General features: G+C 41.0%; 1 protein-coding gene across 1 annotated transcript in view; it reads right to left on the minus strand.

The window, feature by feature from the left end:
- PHACTR1 (phosphatase and actin regulator 1) overlaps positions 1-22,099 on the minus strand; it is a gene marked incomplete at its 3' end in the record, with an annotated part of 313,329 nt that overhangs the window by 290,738 nt on the left and 492 nt on the right. The window contains 1 exon segment of the mRNA XM_084283119.1: positions 8,903-9,049. Within this exon segment, the coding sequence (XP_084139245.1) occupies positions 8,903-9,014 (112 nt within the window). The 5' untranslated portion in view covers positions 9,015-9,049.

Consider the following 22,099-nt stretch of genomic DNA (forward strand, 5'->3'; position numbering starts at 1 on the left):
GCTTGGGTTCAGGGATAACCTTGCAGATATTATATCATAGATATTCTACAAATACAGGGTGATCAATCCAAGCCCTAAGCTCCCGGTGGAAGAATGCATATTTGTCAACTCACAACCCAGTACAGACAGCCCTCAAAAAGCTGTAGGCTCACATATTGCTGTTGCCAGCACACATAGCCCTGACAAATGCAAGAAAATTAAAAAGATGGCAGGGAAAGAGAGAGGACGACAACAACCAGATCCCACAAGGCGCAGAAATTAAGGGCACTGCACAAGAAATTCAACTGCAGACCTCTTCACAAGGGGTTGATGGAGTGCGAAGCATGACCATTACACCCACATGCTCCTGGGGCTGAGCACAGGGGAGAGCCAAGCTCCTCCAACCATGACAGATGCCTCCTGCATCAGCCACACTGAGATCTCTGCATTGGTTTCCAGCACTTTTATAGTGCAAAAAGAATTGTGAATCAAGCAGGGGAGGGGGAAAGTGCATATGAAAACTGTACTACTATGATCTGATCATGGAAAACAAACGACCATTACCCATGTCAGATGGAAGTAATCTCTTTCTCTAGAAAAACTGCAATATAACTTAATTTCTCATTTCATCCTAACTTGGGGCCTATTTTCTGTTCTGAGAACAATTCCTATTGTTTACTTCAAAGTTGTAGCAAAATGGGACCAGCTTAAGATATATCCATTTAACTTAAGGCTGTCTCTGGTGGCTTAATATTATTATAGCACTTGACTAAACTCGGTGAGGTTTTTTTTTTTACTGACCAAGGGAACATCAGAGCATTTTCCCTGGGACATACAATCCAGTCAGTTCTCACATGTAACCATCTGTAGACTCCTTACCATCCCTCACCTTTTTTCCCACAGAACAGAAACAAGAACATATAAGCAAACATGTGCCACACTTAACCAGATCCACCCTGGTGTGGGGCATCAAGCTTGCATCAGGGTTTAACTATTTCCAACACTGTAGCAAAGAATTAGACTTGATGAAATTTCTCTTCCATTTTAATAATATATCAAGTATTTAATTTGCTTATGAACTATTAACCACATATCTGAGTGTCCAAGTACTGTAAGCAATAATTGCAAAAATCATATTGCATTATAAATTATGCATAGATTTTCTGGTTAACTGAAACGTGCTGCAGTCATTGCCCACCATAGTTAAAATGATGTGTCCATATAGAATGTCAACATGAGAACATTTGTCACATAGTTCCCATATTTAACATACTTCATAACTGGAATGAAACAACAGTCTGGAGTGTAGAAGACACAAAATCAGTTCATTTTTCAACGTTGCTTCCTTATTTTCTTGCTGAATTTGCTACTCATTAAAAATCTTAGGCCATCACCTTCATTTTGATTCTTATAGTTTAAGTTGTAATATCAAGAAATGAAAGTTATTACAATGCCCATAATATAACGTCTGCGCTACAGGTAATAATTACTTTCTTTCAAATATTCAATAACATTGGTTCCATAAAGAAACCCAGGGAAGGCAGACATGTATGGAAGGTCAAACTATAGCCTCAGCATATCAATATACAACAAGACCATCAATGCACTCCAAATGAAATCAATAAAACTACAGGATTACAAATGGTGAATTGCAAATAATTTTACCCTAAAAGTATTCTGCATGAAGAAATAAAAATAGTCAACCACATCAACAAATTGTATTACCATGTAAATAAAACATAACTAACACACTTTGCACCTTAAGAGAAGTACTGTTCTGAATGTTCACCACCAAGAAAACACGAGCACAGGCAAGTATAACATTCCACACTGATTCCATGCTCTGAAGTCTAAGCACAAGAAACAACTGTTAGTAACAGAAAATTTCATTAACTCTGGAATTTTTTTATTATCTGTAAACTGACAGCCCAGGACATTCTTTCCATATCATCAACTTCTGTCATACTGCAAAAAAGTTACAACCTTTAACACTGATTCTGAAGGCATTATTACTTACATACCTAGCTGTATTACTGTCAGTAGTCCCGATGAAACCAATTAGTTGACTCAGAGTAATTAAGCATTAGAGCTAATTATACCTGTTACTGGGAATTAGGCCTTTTCTTTTTTACTAGATTTTACAGCTAATAATTCTGAATAGAGTTGCTAGTTCTGACAATTTTATCTGAAGTTTTAGTAAAGGTGTTTTCCTTAAAGTCCTGGTTTCAAGAAGAAAACCGTGGCTCCTGATAAAACAAGAAATATTAAAGGATTGTGCAGTCCTTGCAGGACTACATTTGCCTATGTTAACCCAACAAGCTCGTCAAGCAAAAGGCAAATAAAGAGAGAACTTCTTACTTCAGCAAATTCTGTTACATCAATTTTCATGAAGGTTACCAACAAAGCACTACAGCAGTCATAAAACAGTACATAATGCAGACAGCAGTAAAAGGCACCAGGTCTGCACATTCTGATCCACAAACAAACTTCTACCTTCCTTCTACCTCCTGTCAGAGTTGTTCCATGGCAATGTCAGTGTTGTTGACTGCACTGGTGTGAGTTGCCTCCCTGACACAGAAAGCTGATGCACATGTGCAAGTGCTGCAAGAATGGATAAAATGCAGATGGTATTTTTTTAGCTAATTCCAGCACCTTATCCAGCACTCCGAGAAATGGATGTTGTAGATTTTTCTTCTTGCCAGATCCTTCACTTTGACTAACTCTGCTTCTCCCTTCAAATTGTCCCCAGTTGTGTTTGTTAACTAAAGCATTAACACTTCTTGGTGTGATGATGCCTGGCACAGGGACCTCTCCCCTTTACATGACTTCGTGAGCCTTTTAACTTATTCCCATCTGGCACCCCTTTAAGAAACTTAGGGCCATATTTCTTAAGCCAAAGGTCTCCAAAGTCAAGTCCAAGAGAGAAGAGTATCAGTTGCTGTTATGACCTCAAAACAGAACATCTACCTGTCACATAGGATGTTGATCTTAAGGCATTTTCAGCAACTCCACTTAGCCCCAGAAAGGGCCTTTTATCTCAATTGGCATACTCTTGTCATACAATGCATGGAGCACAGTTTAGAGGCTTGTTTTAAGTGGTGTGTGCTCTTTTTCCTGGGTTTGGAAGGCAGGCACAAAACAAGGGCTGTGTAAGAATTTGGTTTTTAGCTATATTGCAACATAAGCAGCTTTAAAGCTAATGGTCATAATTCCATTGATCCAAAGGGCAGGTGCAAGTTTTGGTAATGCAAAGCCTGATGACAAAAGAGGCCAGATGTTCAGACCCTTTTATACAGGTATTCAGAAATGCTTTGACAAATCCAATGATTTGGCTTCATCTGTACAAGAGGATCTCCATGACAATAACCTGAGGGAGTGATTACAGCAGAGAAAAAGGTGGAATCTTTCCAAGCATGCATTGCTACTAATCCTTCTCCAAAAAGAAATAAATCATCCCACACTCATTAGAAAGCCTGCTATTGCATGTTTCTCCCCTGTTTTTCTGGGCGCAGCCTTTTCTACCTGAAATCATAAACCCACTATAATTTGGAAGTATTTTTAAAAATACAAATATGCCTTTCAGATTACCACTTCAACATCATCTCTAATCTGTTAGCTCTATGAATCCAAAGTAGTCTAATTAGTTTTTGTATCACTCCAAGGATTAGATATCCTAATCATGAAACCATGCAGAAAGCTTTCTTGTAGTTATACAGAAACACACGTTGGATAAACAGGAACAAAAAAAAAGCATAACTCCCTAACATTTAATATGACTACAATGATTATTAATTGGGTTAGTGTAGTAAATCATATGTAAGGATGACCACAGGCAAATTCAGAAACAGATTTTTTTTAATCTGATGATGAGTTTTTAGAAAAAAATACAAATGGATGGGATGGAGATTTCCTGCAGAAAATCCAGTCATTTCATTTTGCTTTCCCATTTTTAAGACTTTACCCACCTCAGTGGGCTGTATAAATACTCTTTCTTGCTTTACACAGTGACAAAACCAAGTACACAACTTGCTCTTTGATCACTGCAGAGAAATGTACTTTAATTCTTTTAGATAAATCAACATGTATGAGGCTAAGACACATGACATTATCATTTCATTAGAAAAGAAAACTATACATCATTTTACCCTCTGAAAAGTATTCAGTGTAGCTCCAAAGCTATATAATGGAATGAATACAGAAATACAAATAATAACCAGGCAGCCTACCATGAAGACTGTAAGAAACGCTATGGCACTAAAAGATTGTAAAAGGTGCCAGCACAGTGAAAATAGAAGCAGCTTTGGGTTTCAACTTTGTGCACAGTTCAGACTGGGTAAATTCCTGCGTATGAAATCCACAGCCACTCTTCCACATTCTTCGTGTCCTGGCTTCCCTCCCCCACCAGCCCTGCATCACAGAAACAACCAACTATGAACATTTCCCAGATCGCTAACATTTGTCTTAGCCATTCAGCAGTTTCTGCCAGGATTCTCCTCCTCCTTTACACCCTGTGAATTAATTCTGCTTGCAGCAGCACTAATGCAAGCTGCTGTGGGCTTGTTTTTTTCCCCTCCCCAATGTGAGTAAATCATCATCGCTTAAGAACAGTAAATGGCATTGAATTGACTTGCTTTTCTAGATGCAAAGATCTTTCTTCCCTCCACATGGCAAAATTATGCTGAGCCTCTCAATCCGTTCCCCTCATCTTTGCTTTCCCAGATTGCATTCCAGGAGAACATGTGACTACATACAAAGATATAAAGCAGATCTTTCATCATTGAAGAGAAGCAGAGATGTTTACTTCTACAGTCTGATACGGATATCTAGTTCAAGCCAGCAGATGACTTAGGAGGATCCAGCCACTTCAGCGAGATCTCTGAGAAACTTCAGTATACTTCAAACCTGTGCCGTGCCTCAGAGCAGACTGAGCCAGCAGGGCTCCACAGTTGGCACCATCTGCAAGACCCTACTCGGCCCGTTCCTGTAGATACCTCCCTCCCCACTTTCAGAGCCCAGCTGCTGCACCTCTCTGGTCACAGGTTTCTGTTCAGTTGCACCACTTTCCCATGCTTTTAAGGCTGGGGTGGGAGGGTGTTAAAATTCAAAAGCTCCCCTCCTCTCGTTTCACAGCAGAGACTAAATATATTCCTTCTGTCGGAATGTCCCCTGTTTCCTGACCCCTTGCACAGCTACTGTAGTCATTCTGCCCTTATAGCTTCTCCAAGGCACTGGCTTTCCTTCTCCCCAGGTTTTCACTGCCAGGTTAAATTCTATGTGGACAACCAACCTTGTTCAAACAAAGACTGGCATTTGGTGACCTCCCTGAACCATCTCAGGAAGGTCCCATGGCAGCTGAGATAAAGATGACTTCTTACTCCATTTAAAAATAAGTCTGTTTGCAAAAATCAACTCTCAAAGGAGTGCAGTACAAACCTTGCTCTTTTTCAGCTAGGAAGGAGTAAGAGTATCTATCTGTGTATAGAAGCAAAACTGGTCAGGTCAACTCAACGTGTTAGACCCCCCTGCAGCCCACAGACACTATAAAGGGGATGGCAGAAGAAAAACTCACACATATTAGATCATTTAGTGAGAGTTGTGTTTCCTTACCAGTCGTGACTTCTGCTAGTTTATCAAACTTGAAAGCTACCTATCATGCACTGCCACTATAGAAGTCCAGTATTTTGCAACAAGAGGAATATAAATAGGTCAAAACCTCTAAAAACACATTAGCTTCCTAGATGGCACAGTCCCAGGAAAGAGATTATGCTATTAAACAGTTGTTACAGATGGAGGCCCAGGTTTTCGGAAGCAATTTGGGATTAGCTTCTAGGTGCCTGAATAAGAAAGTTAGAAAGAAAATTTGAAAACTGCTTTTAAGAAGATGCATACTAAAAGCTAAAGATGGATGTTAAGAAATGGAGCTATGCCAGACTGCTAGCCATAATAAAGAAAACAAAAGACGGCCACCCAAAAGCAAGAGAGCATTCTACATTCCTCTAGTGTGGCACCAGAGGAAGTCTTTCAGAAAATTTAAAAATTAATTTCTGCATGTGGACTGATTCATTATCAAATATGCAAAAAGAACTTGTATCTGTCTATAGCTTTATGATGTTATGCAGCCACATTATTTTTGGCAGAAGAGGTAATTTAAATCCTTCGGGAAACACTATCCTCTTGATATAAACACATCACTCAGATTAATAGGATTTGTTTATGTATAGCAGTAGGGAGAATAACCCCGAGATTGGAAAACTGCTTTGTCTTTTAATCAGTTTGGGAAGAACAGCAAAAAATATATACTGAGGACAAGTAATTGAAGAGCATTTGTTAACTCCTACTAAGTAATAATTGTGAGTTAATTGATAAATATTTAGAAACAGACAAACCATAATACTTTGGACAAAAAAAAAAAAGCAAAACTGTAAGAATGTTCTAAAGAGAAGGGCTGGTAGAATATGCACTGTTAATCACCTATAATTTTTTTTTTTTTTTTAACAGTCTGGACCAAATCTGTGCTATCCCCAAACTGTATAATTGACTCTATGTACGCAATTTCTCAGTTGCTCAACAATACAGATATTAGCAGTAATGGTATAATTATAACCTACAGCTTAAGTAGATAAAAAACTGCTAGTTCTTAACCAGTGACTGTAATTAAGATTGGAGAAGGGTAGTATTCACTACATCTGCTTAGTATCCAATTTTATTAATGAAACATAAGTTCCAATACAGCAAAGCAGCTGTGTGCTGTATCCCACCCCTGACCATATCCTGAAAGGAGACAATGAGGGGGCAAAGCAACCCAACTTGTAGCAGCTGTAGGAAAAAACAAAAACAAAAAAAAAAACACCACCACAGCTCTGTAAGCAGTGGTTGAGCACCAGCTGTAGACACGGGATGCATGAAAAGGAAAGCAAGCAATAATCACATAAAGGAAGAAGTTATTTCCTGTGCCCTAAGTATCACTTTACTTTCAGCCGGGTCAAGGAAAAAGCACTGCTTCCTCTTCAGCACCTTCCCCGGCACAGGCAGAGGAAGAGGCAGAAGCCCCGTGGGGCCAACCCAATGCCTGGGGATGGCAGCAAGGCTAGGGACAGCGCCGATTCAGCACCACGGGCGGCGGACAGTGCCCACGGGGAAATTGACGAAATTGGGTGGTTCACACCCCAAAAATGGGGCAAAAAAAAATCACCCTGTGGCTGCCTGGTGGAATTCACCAACGCAGACTTTCTGAGCAGTGAAAGCAAAAGCTGAGGAATGAAGCGGGCACCACTGGCATGTTTCACTCACTTTGGCTCACTTGCTCTGTACTGGTTGCTAAGCAAAAATTATATTTTTTTAAAGCTCAAAACTACTCACTGCCAGATGGATTACTGAAAACACACACCTGCACTGCTTAAAACACTTTTCATTTATATATCTTGATATGCCAATACTACTTTCTTCAATTATTTCTTCTAAAGGAATACCAGGTTTGAAAGTAAAGACAAATTTGAGCTAGCAGGGGGAAGGGGAGGAACAGGAAGAAGCTAAGTGTAATTATCAAATTTTCCAGTGGATTGCAGGAAAGAGGTACCTAGGGACTTGCATGTCCTCAGGAACTTGTAGTAAAAACAGCATGCCCAGCTCAGCATAGAGATGTGAAGCACCAGGTGACCTGAAGGTGTCTTGCTCTTAACTGGTTTATCTATTTTTAACTACGTGACATAACATTACCTGTGACAGCACAAGCCTGCTCAGGGTTATTTCAGCAATCAAACAACCATACACAGCCTCATGTGATTTACACCTTACTTGCAGTGCTGCTTTCTGTTCGCACTCCCAGTTCTTCAGGCCTGAAAGGTGGCATCTCACCCTGCACTCCAGCCTGTGCCCTGAAATGGCACCCAACTTACCTACAGCTTGGTGTTTTTTTAAGAAGTCATGGTCAGAAAGAAATAACAACCCACTGTACGATGTAGCCAACTGCTCTGTTGATGGTAAAACCAAACCGTGTATTACCCATTACCAAGGGTATAACTACATTGAGTATGACAGGAGGGGGAGGGGAATCCATTCCATCACCAAATGGAGGAGAAAACACATCTCCATCAGCTGGCTGAAAGGGGGGAGGAGGGATGGGGAAGGCTGCAGCATGGCAAGCAGCAGCTCTGAGGCAGCCCTTTTCCCCTCTCTGCTGGCAGGCTCAGCTGAAGAAGGGGTGGCACCACAGGGTATTACACAGTTAGGTCTGTTTGCTGCTGGGACAGGAGAGAGGCAGCAGTGGGGCTTCCTGGCTATTGATCCTCACTCCCACCCCTCCAAACAGAGGAAGTGTGGTGTGGTGCAGAAACCCAACAGAAAGTACTTTGTTTTCCTCTGTTTTGGAGAGCAAATGAGCTCTGGTGTAGTTTGCTGTTGACAGAGCCCATAAGGGAAGAGAAGGTCAGGCAAGGAGGGAAAACAACAGGCCTGGCAGGAAAGGCAGAGGACAGTCACCACGTGTGGCATGAACAGGAGGGGACAGCCGAAATCCCAAAGGCGCCATGAGGAAGAGGCAGCTGAGAGGACAGTGCAGCAGTGGAGAAGGGGGACAGGAAGGCCGGGCAGGGAGGCTAGTCCCGAGGCCTGTGAGCATAGATGTGGAAATTTAGGCAGCTGACAAGGCAGACCGGAGAGCGGCCAGCAGAGACAATAGCAAACCTGGGGAGCCAGGGCAGCCGAGGCGAGCTGCACCCTCCAGGGCCAACCTCACCACACGGAGGGGATGAAGGGGAGGCAAGGCTGCCCGGCTGGGGTGGGCAAGCAGGGCAGGACCCCCAGCCCTGCGGGGATGCCCGGGTGGGCGGCTGGGGCTGGGGGCACACACAGGTGCGAAGCAGCCGCTCCGGGGGAGCTCGGTGGTGCCCCGTGTCCCCAAGCCCCTGGCCTCGAGGTCGCTCACCTGCCTCGAGGTTGAAGGAGATGCGGGCCTCGGCGAGGTAGGGGGTGTCGCTCTTGGAGCGGACGCGGCGGATGGGTCTGCGGTCGATGTCCTCCTCGGAAGATGCCGCCATTAATGTGGGCACGGTGAGCAGCGTGGCCCGGCGAGCTGGCGAGGGCGAGCGGGCGGCAGCGGGCAGCGGAGCGGGGCCGGAGGGGAGGGGAGGGGAGGGGAGGGGGCGGTCGGGGTTGGGGGGGGGGGAGAGAGGACGGGGAAGGAGAGAGGGAGAAAGGAGCGGAGGGAGGGAGGGAGGGAGGGGGAGAGAGAGAGGGAAAACCCGTCAAGGATCCACGGACGGGAGTGGAGGCCCTACCCACTGCCCCCCCGCCCCCGGGAGGACAGCTCCTCCACGGAGGGAGGCCGGCCATGCAAGCCTCCCCCCTCCCCCGGCACTGCCCGGCACACCCCGGCCCTGCCCGACGTCCCCCCCCGAGCACCCCCGCCTGGCCCGCGTGCTCCCCACCGCCCCAGCTGCCCCCCGAGCCCCATAGGGAGGCCGCGGCTTGTGGGGTCATCCATCGCCCCTTTCTCCCCTAAGCGGGGGTTTCTAACCTAGGCCAGGTGCCCGAAGCGAGGCAGAAGGGCCAAGAAGTTTCCAGAAACAGGCAATCTGTCCTGGCGTTTTGAAGCACCAACCTGGTTGAAGTTCCCTGTGCAGCATTTTTTTTTTTTTTGAACATCCTTCCCTTACAGGTGGGCACTCCATGCTTCAGTCATGCAGGCAGGTGAGTTTAAAAACCCACCTTTGTCTTCTCTATTTAATAGCTTCCGATAAATGTGTTAATTCTCTTCACGTGGATGTAGGCTGCCTGCCCCATTAGGGCACCAGTGTCAAATGGAAGCTCTAGATGTTAATGTAGGTGAAATTATTTAAAATGCTACTTTTCAAAAATGCTACATAAAATGTTAAACACTTAAGAATGTGTTCCAGTGAGTGTAGCAGTTCATCCTATCTAATTATTTTTTTATTATTATTATATTTTTAACAGGAACACAGTCACTTAAGGTCAGTGAGTTGTCAGTATCTCAGAAATCTTTTGTTTTGGTCAGCTGCAATATCAAATGGAGCAGTGAATGCCAGGGGCTCAGCAACTCTGCAAGCAGCCATAGTGGCATTCACAGTTAGGAATTTTGCGAACAGCTTTCTCACTCATTCCTGCAAGATCAGCACTTTTCAGCCACCTTTCTGCCAATTGAACTGGTAGCTGTTTGGGGGTGTGCCGGATATTTTTCCATGGTTGTACTATTAGGTTTACCTGAAGTTTGCTGTTAGGACTAATCCCTTCATACAACTTTACGAGAACTTTCATGTTTCTGGATGACCAGAGTGGATGACATAAGATCTTGCTTGCAAAGCCATCCTCTTTGCTTTGATGTTACTAGCATAACCCAGCTAATGCAGGGGGAAATGTCCTATGTTAATAGAAATGCAGGTGTTCACAGCAAAACAGCTGTGACATTCCTGGACCTCTGGTGAACCACCATACTACTGGCAAGCAAGGAGGTACCATCCAGTCCATGTGCATCTCAAAATAAATAAATAAATAAAAATCCAACAAAACCAGCATAGGCTGTTTGGGGAAGGGATAGTCTTACATGTGTCAAGGTTGAAGCAGATCCTAGCTTCTTCTAAGTATGGGGTGTCACTCTTAGACCGCAGTCTTCTAATGGGTCTCCGGTCTATGTCCTCCTCAGAAGAAGCCGACATCAGTGTGGGCACAGTGAGAAGAGTTGCCCGACGAGCTGATAAGAAAGAATGAACGAATGAAGAAGACGATAGAAGGAGAAAAGAGAAAATGAAAAGGGGAAAAAGGGTAAGGAACAAAAAATAATAATAAAAAATAATAAAAAAGAAATAAAATTGTTTAATGGAAAAGAGAATCTGTAATACGTGGTAGATGAGGCTGTTTGCTGTGAGGTCCCTGCCTCACATGCTGCAGAATTTATGTTCTGCACCAAGTAATACAAAGAGCACAAAAGACTGATGCACTGTGTCCCCCCAAGACATAAGTAATACCCCTGTTTCGGACACGGATTTCCTCTTCACGGTTTGCTAGTTTTGCATCTTGCATCACTCTTCACAACTTGTCAACAGTCACAGTCCCTCCTTTTCTGAATACTGTGTTTGATACAGTGATATCTGAGTATCACTGAGGAAGTAGTTAAGTGTTCATTTAGTTTGCAGAAATTAGAGGGAGCTATGCTTGGAACACATGAAATGATGTGTACAACAGCTATCCAAAAACTCAATTTCTTGGTGTCTTAATTTGGGCACTCAAAATTAACAACTAATTTTTGTTCTTGATCACTCCATGTCTTAGTGTCTTAATTATGAATTGGGGAGAATCATTATTTTCTTTCAGTGGGTATTTTCTAAAAATATAAATTCATTAATATTTGTAAAGTGTTCATATATTTTAGTGAAGCACCAATGAAAACCCCATGAGCAAATTAATATTTCTATCTTCTCAACAGGCTCTAAGTGGCTTGGGGCCATGTCTTCAAGGAGGAGAAAGCAAAATATTTAATATTGTCTCATTTATTGAGTGCTGCCCACTGATGAAGCGAGTGGTAGGAGAGTAAAAAATTACAGTGTCATCATGCAATTAGAAATTGTACCATAATACATATGGATTTAGAGGCTGAATTAATGTTGTGGAAGGAACCTTCATTCTGGCATTGCATAAGTATTCGGCACTTGACCTTACAGCCTTGATAACGTCCCTTCAATGTAGGTGTTTTTTATGTGAAATGTAATGAGTGTCTGTTGATTGCTTTGGAAACTGAGCCTATAAATTACAAATCACAAACAGAAAAGCCCTATCAATATATCCACCTGACTAGAAAAAGGTTGTCACAAACGCTGGGCAGAATCTGGCTGATCACTGAAAGCTTGAGTGCCATGCACAAGTACTCTGCCAGTATGCTGCTCGTCCCTCTACCCCATACAGAGTTGGAAAGAGAATTTCTACTGAAAGCCCATCCTTACCCTTGATGTGGGACTATTAACATTATTGTGGGGCTCTGTAAGAGCCTATACTTCCTTAGATAAGAAGGTGCAGTAAAATCTAGGGCTTGAGAATTTCAAACTATCACATGCTATCCTTTTATTATGACATGGACTTTCAGAGAGCTGGTTTCAGCTCTGGTCTGCCACATGCGCACACATACATGCCCAAAAATCAGACCTGGCATGCCTTTGTGTTCAACCTTAAGAAGAGTCTAAACCATGGATATTTCTCATGGTTTGGGATCATCTGGCACAAGTCCTTATCTCAGGGCTTTTGTAAGTCACCACACTTCAAATAGCTAATAATGAACTCTATTTTCCTGCTGGGAATGGAGAGCACAACTGATGGTGACTAAGAGCAAATTTTGCAGCCTTGTAACTGCAATTCTTGCTTTAAAAAGTTTTTGAGTGTTCCAAATAATATCTGTCAATCAGAAGCCTTCAGATGCTTAAACCCTGAGTTAGGTGTTAGATAAGATAGCTTATAATTAATATGATTTAACAAAAGCTGTCACACTGTATTTTTCAATTTGCAGAATTACATAGGTTACCAAACAGGAAAATCTGTGCTGCTAGGGGCAGCAGTTATTTCTGGTCTAATTTATTTGTTTTCTGGTTTTAAACAGATTTCTTTCAAGTTTTTGCTCCCTCCTAACACAGCTTCTGAATTTGAAGTAAAAGCATAGGGCAAGAGTTGAATTTGATTTAATGAGGTCAGCTATTTAGATTAAGCTAAAGTAAACACTGCTATTAGACTGTAAACTATTACTCCATTGTAGCAGGGATGTACAATAATGAAGATGAAAGAGAATGGAAAATTTCTGCCACGGAGAATTTTGTGTACTGCATCATCAAATGTATACCAAAGGAATATTTATCTGTATATGAAGTCAACATTGCAAAAAGCATCTCATAAAAGAACCATGTAAAAGATTTGTCCTTTAAAACTGGTATGATCTAGCTATAGTTAAAGTCAGTGAAAGGCCACCCATGCACTTTAGGGGTGGCTGGATCACAGCACAGGAGACTATTCAGAAAAATAAACAAACAAACAAACAAAAAACAACACCAAATTGCATACACATTTATTGTACACACAAGATAAGTGAGTTTTTCTGTATTCCTTTATAAATCATATTTTACCTTTTGGGTCAAAACACTGGGATCTGGTCTATACACATTTTGACTAGAGGTAGGTGGATGTTGGAAAATATTTCCTGGAGTATTATTTACATATTATTTTGACAACCATGATTGTCTCCCCTTTATGTATATTATCAACTGCATTCAAGAATGCCTGGAAATTTTAAATAAACATTGGAATATTTTCAGAGGGAGCTAATGTATTGGTGTTTTTTTGGCAATAAAAAACTAAGATCAATTATTTCACAGCTGTGGAACAGGAAGGTATAATTGATCACATTCAAATATCCATATGGTGACACTGAATATACATGAATGGCATGAATATACCTGTACACACTTTTCCTTATGACCCTGTGTCCATCACTGACAACCAACCAGTGTTTCTAGCTTGAGATACTTTCCACAAATGAGTTCAGCGTCTGCTACACATTTTTAGGAGATGGCTTTTCAGGAAAACTAGGAAATATCCCCTTGAAGGTGCTGGAGTACAGGAATGACATTATGATACATGTTAAGGGGCCCTCTTATGCTGCAAATGGATTTGAAAGCAGTGTCAGAAAACTCATTTCAAGCAGCCAGTCTAGCATTGCACAGAACACAACTTAGTCATTTTGGTTAAATTGTTTTGTTCCATTTGCATTGTTCCTGATGTGATAGGGTTATGCTACGATCAGTATGTTTTGCCAACATCAAGTTTGGTATTTGTTAGAAAGAGAAAAGAAGGTAGCTAATGGAGAAAAAAAAAATGAAAATAAAAATGCTGTAATATATGTAATGATGCTAGAATTGATTGCATATAATCTCATATTTGTTGTCTCAAAACACTGTATGTTATTGAAGTATGACACAAGCATGCATTTGGGAGAGGGGAATGGAAAATACATGAAGGATTGTAAGTGTGTGTTTAGAGACCTTTAAAACATGTAATTTCAATATGTTTAGTTACATCTGAAGGTGGTCCAGTTTCTGAATACTGTTTGAAAGTACCAAAAACATGGGGGACAGTTTGCAAAGAATTATTGGTGGTTTCTGTTTTTTCCGTCAAAATACTTTTTCACATAATTTAATACAAATATTAGTACTAATTTTGATTGCCAAGAACTAGCTTTATGCTTTGAAAAGTTATAATATATTTTTTTAAGACTAATGTTTTTAGAAGAAATTTGGACATTTTTAATCAGAAAGATTTCTGAGGTGGAAAGTCATCCTCTTAAAATTATTTAAAGAAAATGTGAAATATTCATCTAGATTTTCTTGTCCACTTTTATTAATCAACTTTTACTGAAATGTTTTAAAAACATCTTATTGATAATACAAGTACCCTAGTCATTTTTGGCTTAATAATTTCTTCATCTAGAAACTCTAGTTTACATAACAGTTTCTCACTTCTAAATGGCAAAACAAACAAACCAAAACAAAACAAAAAACACCACCTCTTGAGACCTGATGTTTTTAATCTTGCTACAAGCAAAGTGCTAAGATGTTTCTGCTGGAGATACCTAGACCTAGATGTGTTGGAAAGGCTATCTTTCTTTGTATATAACCACGAGATAGCGCACAAATGGCTGTAAAAGAATATTGGCTTCACAACAGAAATCTTAAAGAGCAAAAACTCATTTATCAGAGCAAATTTTGAACAAGTTGGTAAAATACCTGTGAAAACATTTTAATTGCAGTGCTGCTGTTGCTGACTGTGTAGGATTTTTTCTTGCTACTTATTTTCATTAGAGAAAGGTATGAGTTTCTGGTTTGATTTACTGCATTCTGCTGGCATCCTCTGCTCTTTCAGTTTTCCTCCTTCATGCTTTGGTGGAAAGGGCTCACTATAGCATCACATGTAAATAATTCACACAGAAATGCATTTTTGGCTACATATGAGCTTTAAAAATGTTGGTTCCCATAGGTTTTGATGTATCTAGAACATGATAAACTACCTGTGCTAAAATATTTTTAGTTTGTGAATGTTTGTTAAAGACAATCACACAGTGGGTCCAAATGGATGCTTACCAGAAAAAGAAAATCTCGTGGGCTGATTTAATGCCACTTCACTTTTGTCTTGTTTTAAATTTAAGTGATAAAGAACAACATTTGAAGGAGTAGAGATGTGAAATAGGGTTTGACTGGCAGGAGAGGGAAACAGTAAAACATGTGTGCAAGCACTGGAGAGGACATAATTTGGTATTTATGACAAATGATTTATAGGTTTTTGTCTCCCGGATAAACAGAGAAGTACATGCATATGGATTGTTGTCTCTCTCTAAAGTGAAGCTGTTGAGATCTTTGACACCAGTTTGATGGACACCAGTAATCTGAAAAAAAGTACTCAGATATGTGGTTGCAAGAAATAGATCATAGGGCAAAAGACATCCACTTTGATGCACATGCTTGTTATGCTGGTTTGTGATATTTAGTAAGTTTATGCACAATATGCCTACTTAGCATCTGTTGTACATTTTAGAGGAAATGCGCTTGTCCTTCTTTGAATCCAAAGGCATAGGCTAAAGAAAGCAGAATATATGTAAGTATCTTAAAAGAAAGAAGGAAAAAAAAGAAAGAAAGAGAGAGAGAAAGGGAAGGGCAAGCAAGCAGCTAGGTGATTAGGAAATAGGGACAAGTAGGGGTTTTGTTATTTTAAATTATTTTTTAGTTTAGTTGAAAAAATTAAATTTAGTGTTCAGAATATTTTTTTTTCAAGTGCTAGCCACATATAAGTTTTCCATAGTTTCTATGTTAGGGGGTATAAAGAACAGGGTCGCAAACATACTAGTTTTATTTAGATATGCCACTTAGAATTAGAAGATTCTAATTTATTCCGACTTTAATTTGGCTGACTGGATATTGAAATAAATGACCAAGAAGTAGCTGAAGCAGTTACTGCAACTAATCATGAGGTATTTTTATACAATTGCTGAAGCTAGTCTACCTGACTCTGTAAGCCAGAGAATTTCGTCATGGTACTCCATTGTCTGTTCATAAATTCTAAATAATGACAAAAGAGGTGCAAAGGGGGGAAAATGTTTAAAAAGGATAAGGGCAGGGTTGATGTTGATCAATTACTTCCTTGTATTTAAAGGGAGAGAAATTGATTACAACAGCTCATTTGCTGTTATTAATTTGCTATTGTTAATGTTATTAGTCTAAGAACTAATAAGATTACATGAATAAGAAAAAGACATGCAAAATTACATAATTCTGAAGAGATGTTAATCTATGGGATGGATTATTTCTAAAATTTGTGTGGGTGGAGTATCCAAACGTTACTTTACACAAGGAACATCTACAGTGGAATCATTCTGGACTAGGATTTGGGGATACTGCAACAATACTTTTGTGAAATAATGGACATAATTTAGTATGCAAAAGCAGAAGGGAAGCAGCACTGGGTAGTCAGCAATGATTAAAGTCAAATATCTAGAATGAGTCAGCACTGCCTGAATTAAAATAAATGAGCAAAAGTGAAGCACAGTGAAATAAATAAATCGTGGCAACAGAGTGGAAGAGGGGAATGTGGAGTTAAGACTGTAACTGGGAGTATTTTATTAAACCTGGAAAACTGATAGAGCAGGATTTTCTGAAATCTCTTGAGCAATAATTCCGTATGTGTCTATACAATCCTGTGCATATATTATCCATTTGCCCTATGTACTATGTTCTTGCTTATTTCCATACTTTTTCTTCTACTTTGCATTCTTTTAATCACTCCTTACAATCATCAAATAGATTGCAGGAATGTTGCAACCAGTAAGAGCATATCTCTTGCAAGTGGATCTTTGAATTATTTATAGGTACAAAGATAGTTTAAGATAAGCCTTCAACAAAGTTTTGTTCAGTTATTTAAATATTCATAGTGTATCTTGCCAAATGGACTGGCAAACAACTTTAACGTATGTAGGAACATCTGTGGAAAATTTCAATTAATGCAGTTAATTTTAAGCTTCATGCCCCCTGCTGGTGCAAAAGGAAATGAGACTGGAAAAGTGGATATGGTTCTTGAGGAAATTATAAAAGATTTTATGCTTGAGTCAAAAGTCACCTGAGAGCAGAGGGGAACCTGGGTTCCCGTCAGGATCAAAGTTGGACTGTAGAGCAGGGATGGACTTGCACAGCCCAGAACAGCATCCTGACCATGATGTACAGCCCATCCAGTCAGGTTCTGATTTGTGGCTGTTAGAGGGGGGTGAGCCCTGTGACCACTTCCATCAAACTCACGGCCACAGAAAAGTGTTATGTAAAGTCTGCAATAGGTATCTCTCCTTTTCTGAGGGTACCTGAAGCCTTAATTTATGACACACCAAACAGAAGTCATTCTTCTCTCTTAGAATTCACCTCAAGAGATTTTTTCCCATTTTGTACAATGGCAGAGAGAGGTTCCTTGTTTCTTGATTCTGAACAAGCCTAGGTGTGAGCCAATAGGAACCAGCAGCCAGGGCACTGCATGCCATCCCTGTACCTTGTTTCATTTCCTGTGCTCAAGGCCAGCTCTCTGATACAACACAGCTGTGGAGAGAGCAGTTTGAGACACCCTGACCAGCCTTGGAGCTGTAAAAGAAAAAGCCAAAAAGCCTCAGGTACTGCTTTCTGCCTTTGGGAGCTGCATTTACCCTTTGCCTGCTTCCTGAGCCCATGGCTGGCTATGTTCCTCACTGATCGATGTCCTGGCTGCTGATTTATGTCCTGCTTGGCCTTGTACCTTCCTCATTGCCATGGACTTGTGTGGTGATCTGGACTCTTGGCTGAACCTGGGTGACCATCTCTGCTTGTGTGCTTCAGTGCTTTACCTCTCATAGGAGAGACCATGCCTCTGCCTGTCTTGCTGCCTCTTGGCTCGCTTTCCCTTGTGGAGCGGCCTTCTAATGCTGCTCTTCAATGCCAGCTTGCTCAGCTCTGACAAATATGAGGGGTTCCTTTGCAAGCCCCAAAGCAGGAGTTCCTTAAAGTTGAACTTCAAACCAGCTGTCTCTCCAAATGAGGCTACCACTGTTATGGTCTGCAAATTTACAGCTTTTGATTACAGCCTGACCTGTTTTATGAAGTTACTCCATTTCCTGAGTTAGGTGCCTTCTTACTTGTCAACATGGGATTCCTTCTGTGCAAACAAATGCCATTAGCACAGCTGTCTTCCATCTGAGTTCACTCCCTAGGCTTTTTTAATTTGTGTAGAGAATGAGACATGATTCATATTATCCCAAGGAAGATGTCTATGATTAGGTGAACTCTGCTCTCAAAATGACTGAGACTCTCCAGTGATACATGTTAGTCAGCTAGTCAGATGTCTTGGATGGAAACGTCTTCACTGAAGACACCTAAGAGGTAAGTGAGCTGCATCCTACTCCAGGCCCCATTGTATGCTTTCAGGCCTTATGTCTGCAAGCCATGGTAGATTTGTGTTTAGAATACACTGACATTCAGGAGTGACTAATATTTTAATTCCCCACACTTCAAAGGCAGACTTTTTCAAAAATGTAACTCCAGGTCCGTATTTACATTTCAGATTTGGACTTTCCTAGGGCAAGGGGCTGGATCTAGGGACACAGTCCCTTTCCTGCTTCTGACTTGCAGATGCATCACCAGGCATTACACAGTTGGCAAGGACACCCCCATCTCCTAGATCCTAACATACGGCCACAGAAGAAACAGTCGGGATAGGGCTTAAGATATTTCTGGCTGGTATCTGAAGACTACAGCCAGCTGGCTTCATTCACTAAGTTTTCTAAATCTAGATAATCTTTGCTGCCAGATACAGCTTTTGGACTTTCCATCCCTCCTGCTTTACTTTCCTTGGAGGAAATGGGGAGCAGCTGTTTGAACAGCACATGCAGCCTTGAACAGCCAAATATCCTCTGTTCTGTGCTCAGCCCACAGGAGTGAGGTAAAAGCTGCTGTTGCAGAAAGAGAGGATGGGAAAGAAGGCAGCTGATAAGGTAACACCTCTCTCCTCCCACCCTACAGCAGCAAGGGCAGCTCTGCAGCTTTCTGCAGGGGTAGGAACGAGATGTGGGCATTAGTGCAGGCAGTATGGGATAGAGAACCAGCTAGCTGCTGGGTGCCAAGAACTTGTTTCAGTCCCTATGCTGAGGTCAGGGTATCCTGCATGCAACTGCAGAGGAGCTGAGGTCATCTGGGATTTGATATCCTTTGCTAGCAACGCCATCATAGCTCTTCGAGTTCCTTCCAAACATCTTGCAGTCTTGTTCCTTCCCTTCTCTTCCACCCACAAAGAGTGGGTACAGTTGAGAATGAGTGCTTTCCAGCTGTTGTTTGTAACATTGTCGTGTCATTAATGTGAAAACATTGGAAACGAGTTTTTGTTCTTGATCTGGAGGATCAAAGGATTAAAAAGCAGAAATATTCCAATCTCGCAGAAAGAGTAAGTGGGTCCTAAACCCCTATTCTACAGCCTGTGAACAGAGCATATTGTAATGCAGTAACTGTAATAATAACTAAAGTAATAATAAATGTAATGCATTTTGATGTATTTTTTAATTAAATGGCAAAATACCATAGTCTTCCTTCACTCGATTCTGGTATAATACCGTTTTAATGCATAAACACAAGCTCTGTGATAGTATGATTTGTTAGTAACATCGTGTTATTTTATTATCATCAAATAGTTAATTGTGATCCCATTAGGTAGATCTGGTGGCAGTGCTTTCTTGCACACTTTTTTTTTTTTTTCAGTTCCAAAGTAGCTACTTGAGCTAAGCTATATATGTTAGAGGGGTGCCTCACAATCAGTATGGGTTTGGTTGTTTTTTTGCTTGTCTCAGAATGTTTAAACTAATGCAGTTTAACTGTTTTTCAGAAGGCAGATAAGGAAAAAGAAAGGTTCTTTTTGCCCACATTTGGAGAAATCATGCCATTATCTCATGTATCTGTGCTGTGAAAGACAGACTTAAAATTGGCACAAGGTACAAAGATGACAGGAGTTATCGGAGCCATACAAGCAGCACCAATGCACGCCGAGATAACATTGAGTTCTTTGCTGTATAGGGTTAAGAGCACAGAGAACGGGGATGCTACCATCAAGAAGTTTGAGGCTAAGGGTGGTAATAAAGACATTTGCTACAGGAAAATTTGTTGTTGAAACTCTTCCAGAGGCTTATTGTTTGGCCCACTGAAACCAACTCTGTCTCCTCATGCTTGGTGCTACCTCAGACAGTGAAAGCCTCCCGAAGCTGCTCTTGCACAGGCCATCTTTCACCTCTCACACTTTCTATTGCTAATTGGGTTGTCTGTCCATCCACATCTTCAACCACCTCTCTTGCTGGCAGGAGATTGCCATGTTGCTACATTTGAGCAAGTAGAGCAGAAATGTCTCTTCTCTGCTCATAGTGATTTCCCTGTTGGCATGCAACTTGATAGAAAGCAGCTGCCCTCAACCAAACATAGACATTCAGCAGGGGAGAGCACTAGACACTTGGGGAAGAGGGCTCACAAGCATGTGAGGTAAGTGATGTGGAGGGCAGGAGCTAGAAAAAAATGCAGAGAGAGAGGTGAAAAGTTGAAGGAAACAGAGCATAAGTTCAGAGTGGCTTTTATATCAATGCACAGTTTACAATTACAGAGGTAATGAGGGTTTGAGAACCTCTGTACCATGCTCTGGTGCACAGTAGAAGCATGTCATTGGTGTCTTAAACAAAAGGTTTACACATGGGTGGACAGAAAGTCTCATATTCTCATTGCTGGTTCCTACTTGTTTTGTCCAAGGGGTAAAAGCCCTCATGACAGATCTTAAGGGACAGATCCTGCCCTGATGACCTGTGTATCAATGAATACATTTCTGCATAATGTTGTTTTTTTTTTTTCTTTCTTCTGTTTGCATTTTAAAAGGCAAAATGATTGCATTAAAAAGAAGACTCAACCAGATGCTAAGGTGAAAATGTCAACGCGATGCAATTCTGTATGTGCTAACAATATAATTTCTCCAAATATGGAGAAAATGTTTTTTCCCTGCCTTCTTCGAAATACTTAGAGTGAATGTTGCCTGTGCAACCTTTATTAGCCACCTTGTGCATGTTGCTGTAATTGTCTTTCACTACTTGAATACATATTTCTTCCATAGTCCTCTGTACCTAGCCATGCTTGGGAAGGGTGCTGTTGATAAATTGATACAGCTTATAACTTGTACATTACATAGCAGTAACTTGTACATTTCTGAAATTTTGTATCTATGGAATAGAAAAGGCACTGTTCCCATAGGGATATTAAAGAACCTATTTTAATATCACTTTTATATAAATGCTCAGGCATCCACTGCATTTTAGAGATTGTAAAAAAGCGAGCAAAATCAGTCATTGCCCTCAGCCAATTTTAACCTGACTTTGAGGCGCTTAGCATTTGCCTCTGTTGTTGTTCAATGCAGAGGGCTGTGTTTTGACAATAGTTGTGGTTTTTTTTTTCCCCTCAAACTGTTTTCTTTGAAATATACAGATGAAAATGTACCACAGTAACTGGGGCAGCAGCTGGGCAATGTAGCAGCACCTCAGTTGAGCCAAAAGTCAAGTGGCACTGACCCCTACATCTCCTGGGATGGTAGCATTCCCCATGTAGATTAGGTCTTGCTCTGGGAGGATGACCTACAGAGGGAAGGCCAAATTCTGGTGGCTTGTCTTTGAATGGGATTAGCAATTGATGAAATTAACAGTGGAAAAAACCTGGACTGTGTTTTCAGAGAATAGTATGCAGGCAGTATGTAAAAAGTAAAAGGTTGATAGAGTTGCTTGGTCCTTCAATTTTTATTCAGTTTAGTATGATGCTTGAAGTTTAAGGAATACAAAACCCTCCTCTTTGAAACTGTTTTATCCAAAAATAGAGCTAGTGAGAAAAATGTGAACTGACTTTACCAAAAATATCACCTATGTTGTGAACAATTCTCAGCTACCTTAAAGCAAAGAAGTTTGATTACTCCTTCACACTCCTGCACTGTTTCTGTTCAGTGGGGGACCAGCATTTCATTGGGAAGGACTCAGACCCCTGAGAGCATGCTGCTTCTATGCAGCACA

The sequence above is a fragment of the Netta rufina genome (genome assembly GCF_964035555.1).
Source record: "Netta rufina genome assembly, chromosome: 2".
Lineage (NCBI taxonomy): Eukaryota > Metazoa > Chordata > Aves > Anseriformes > Anatidae > Netta > Netta rufina.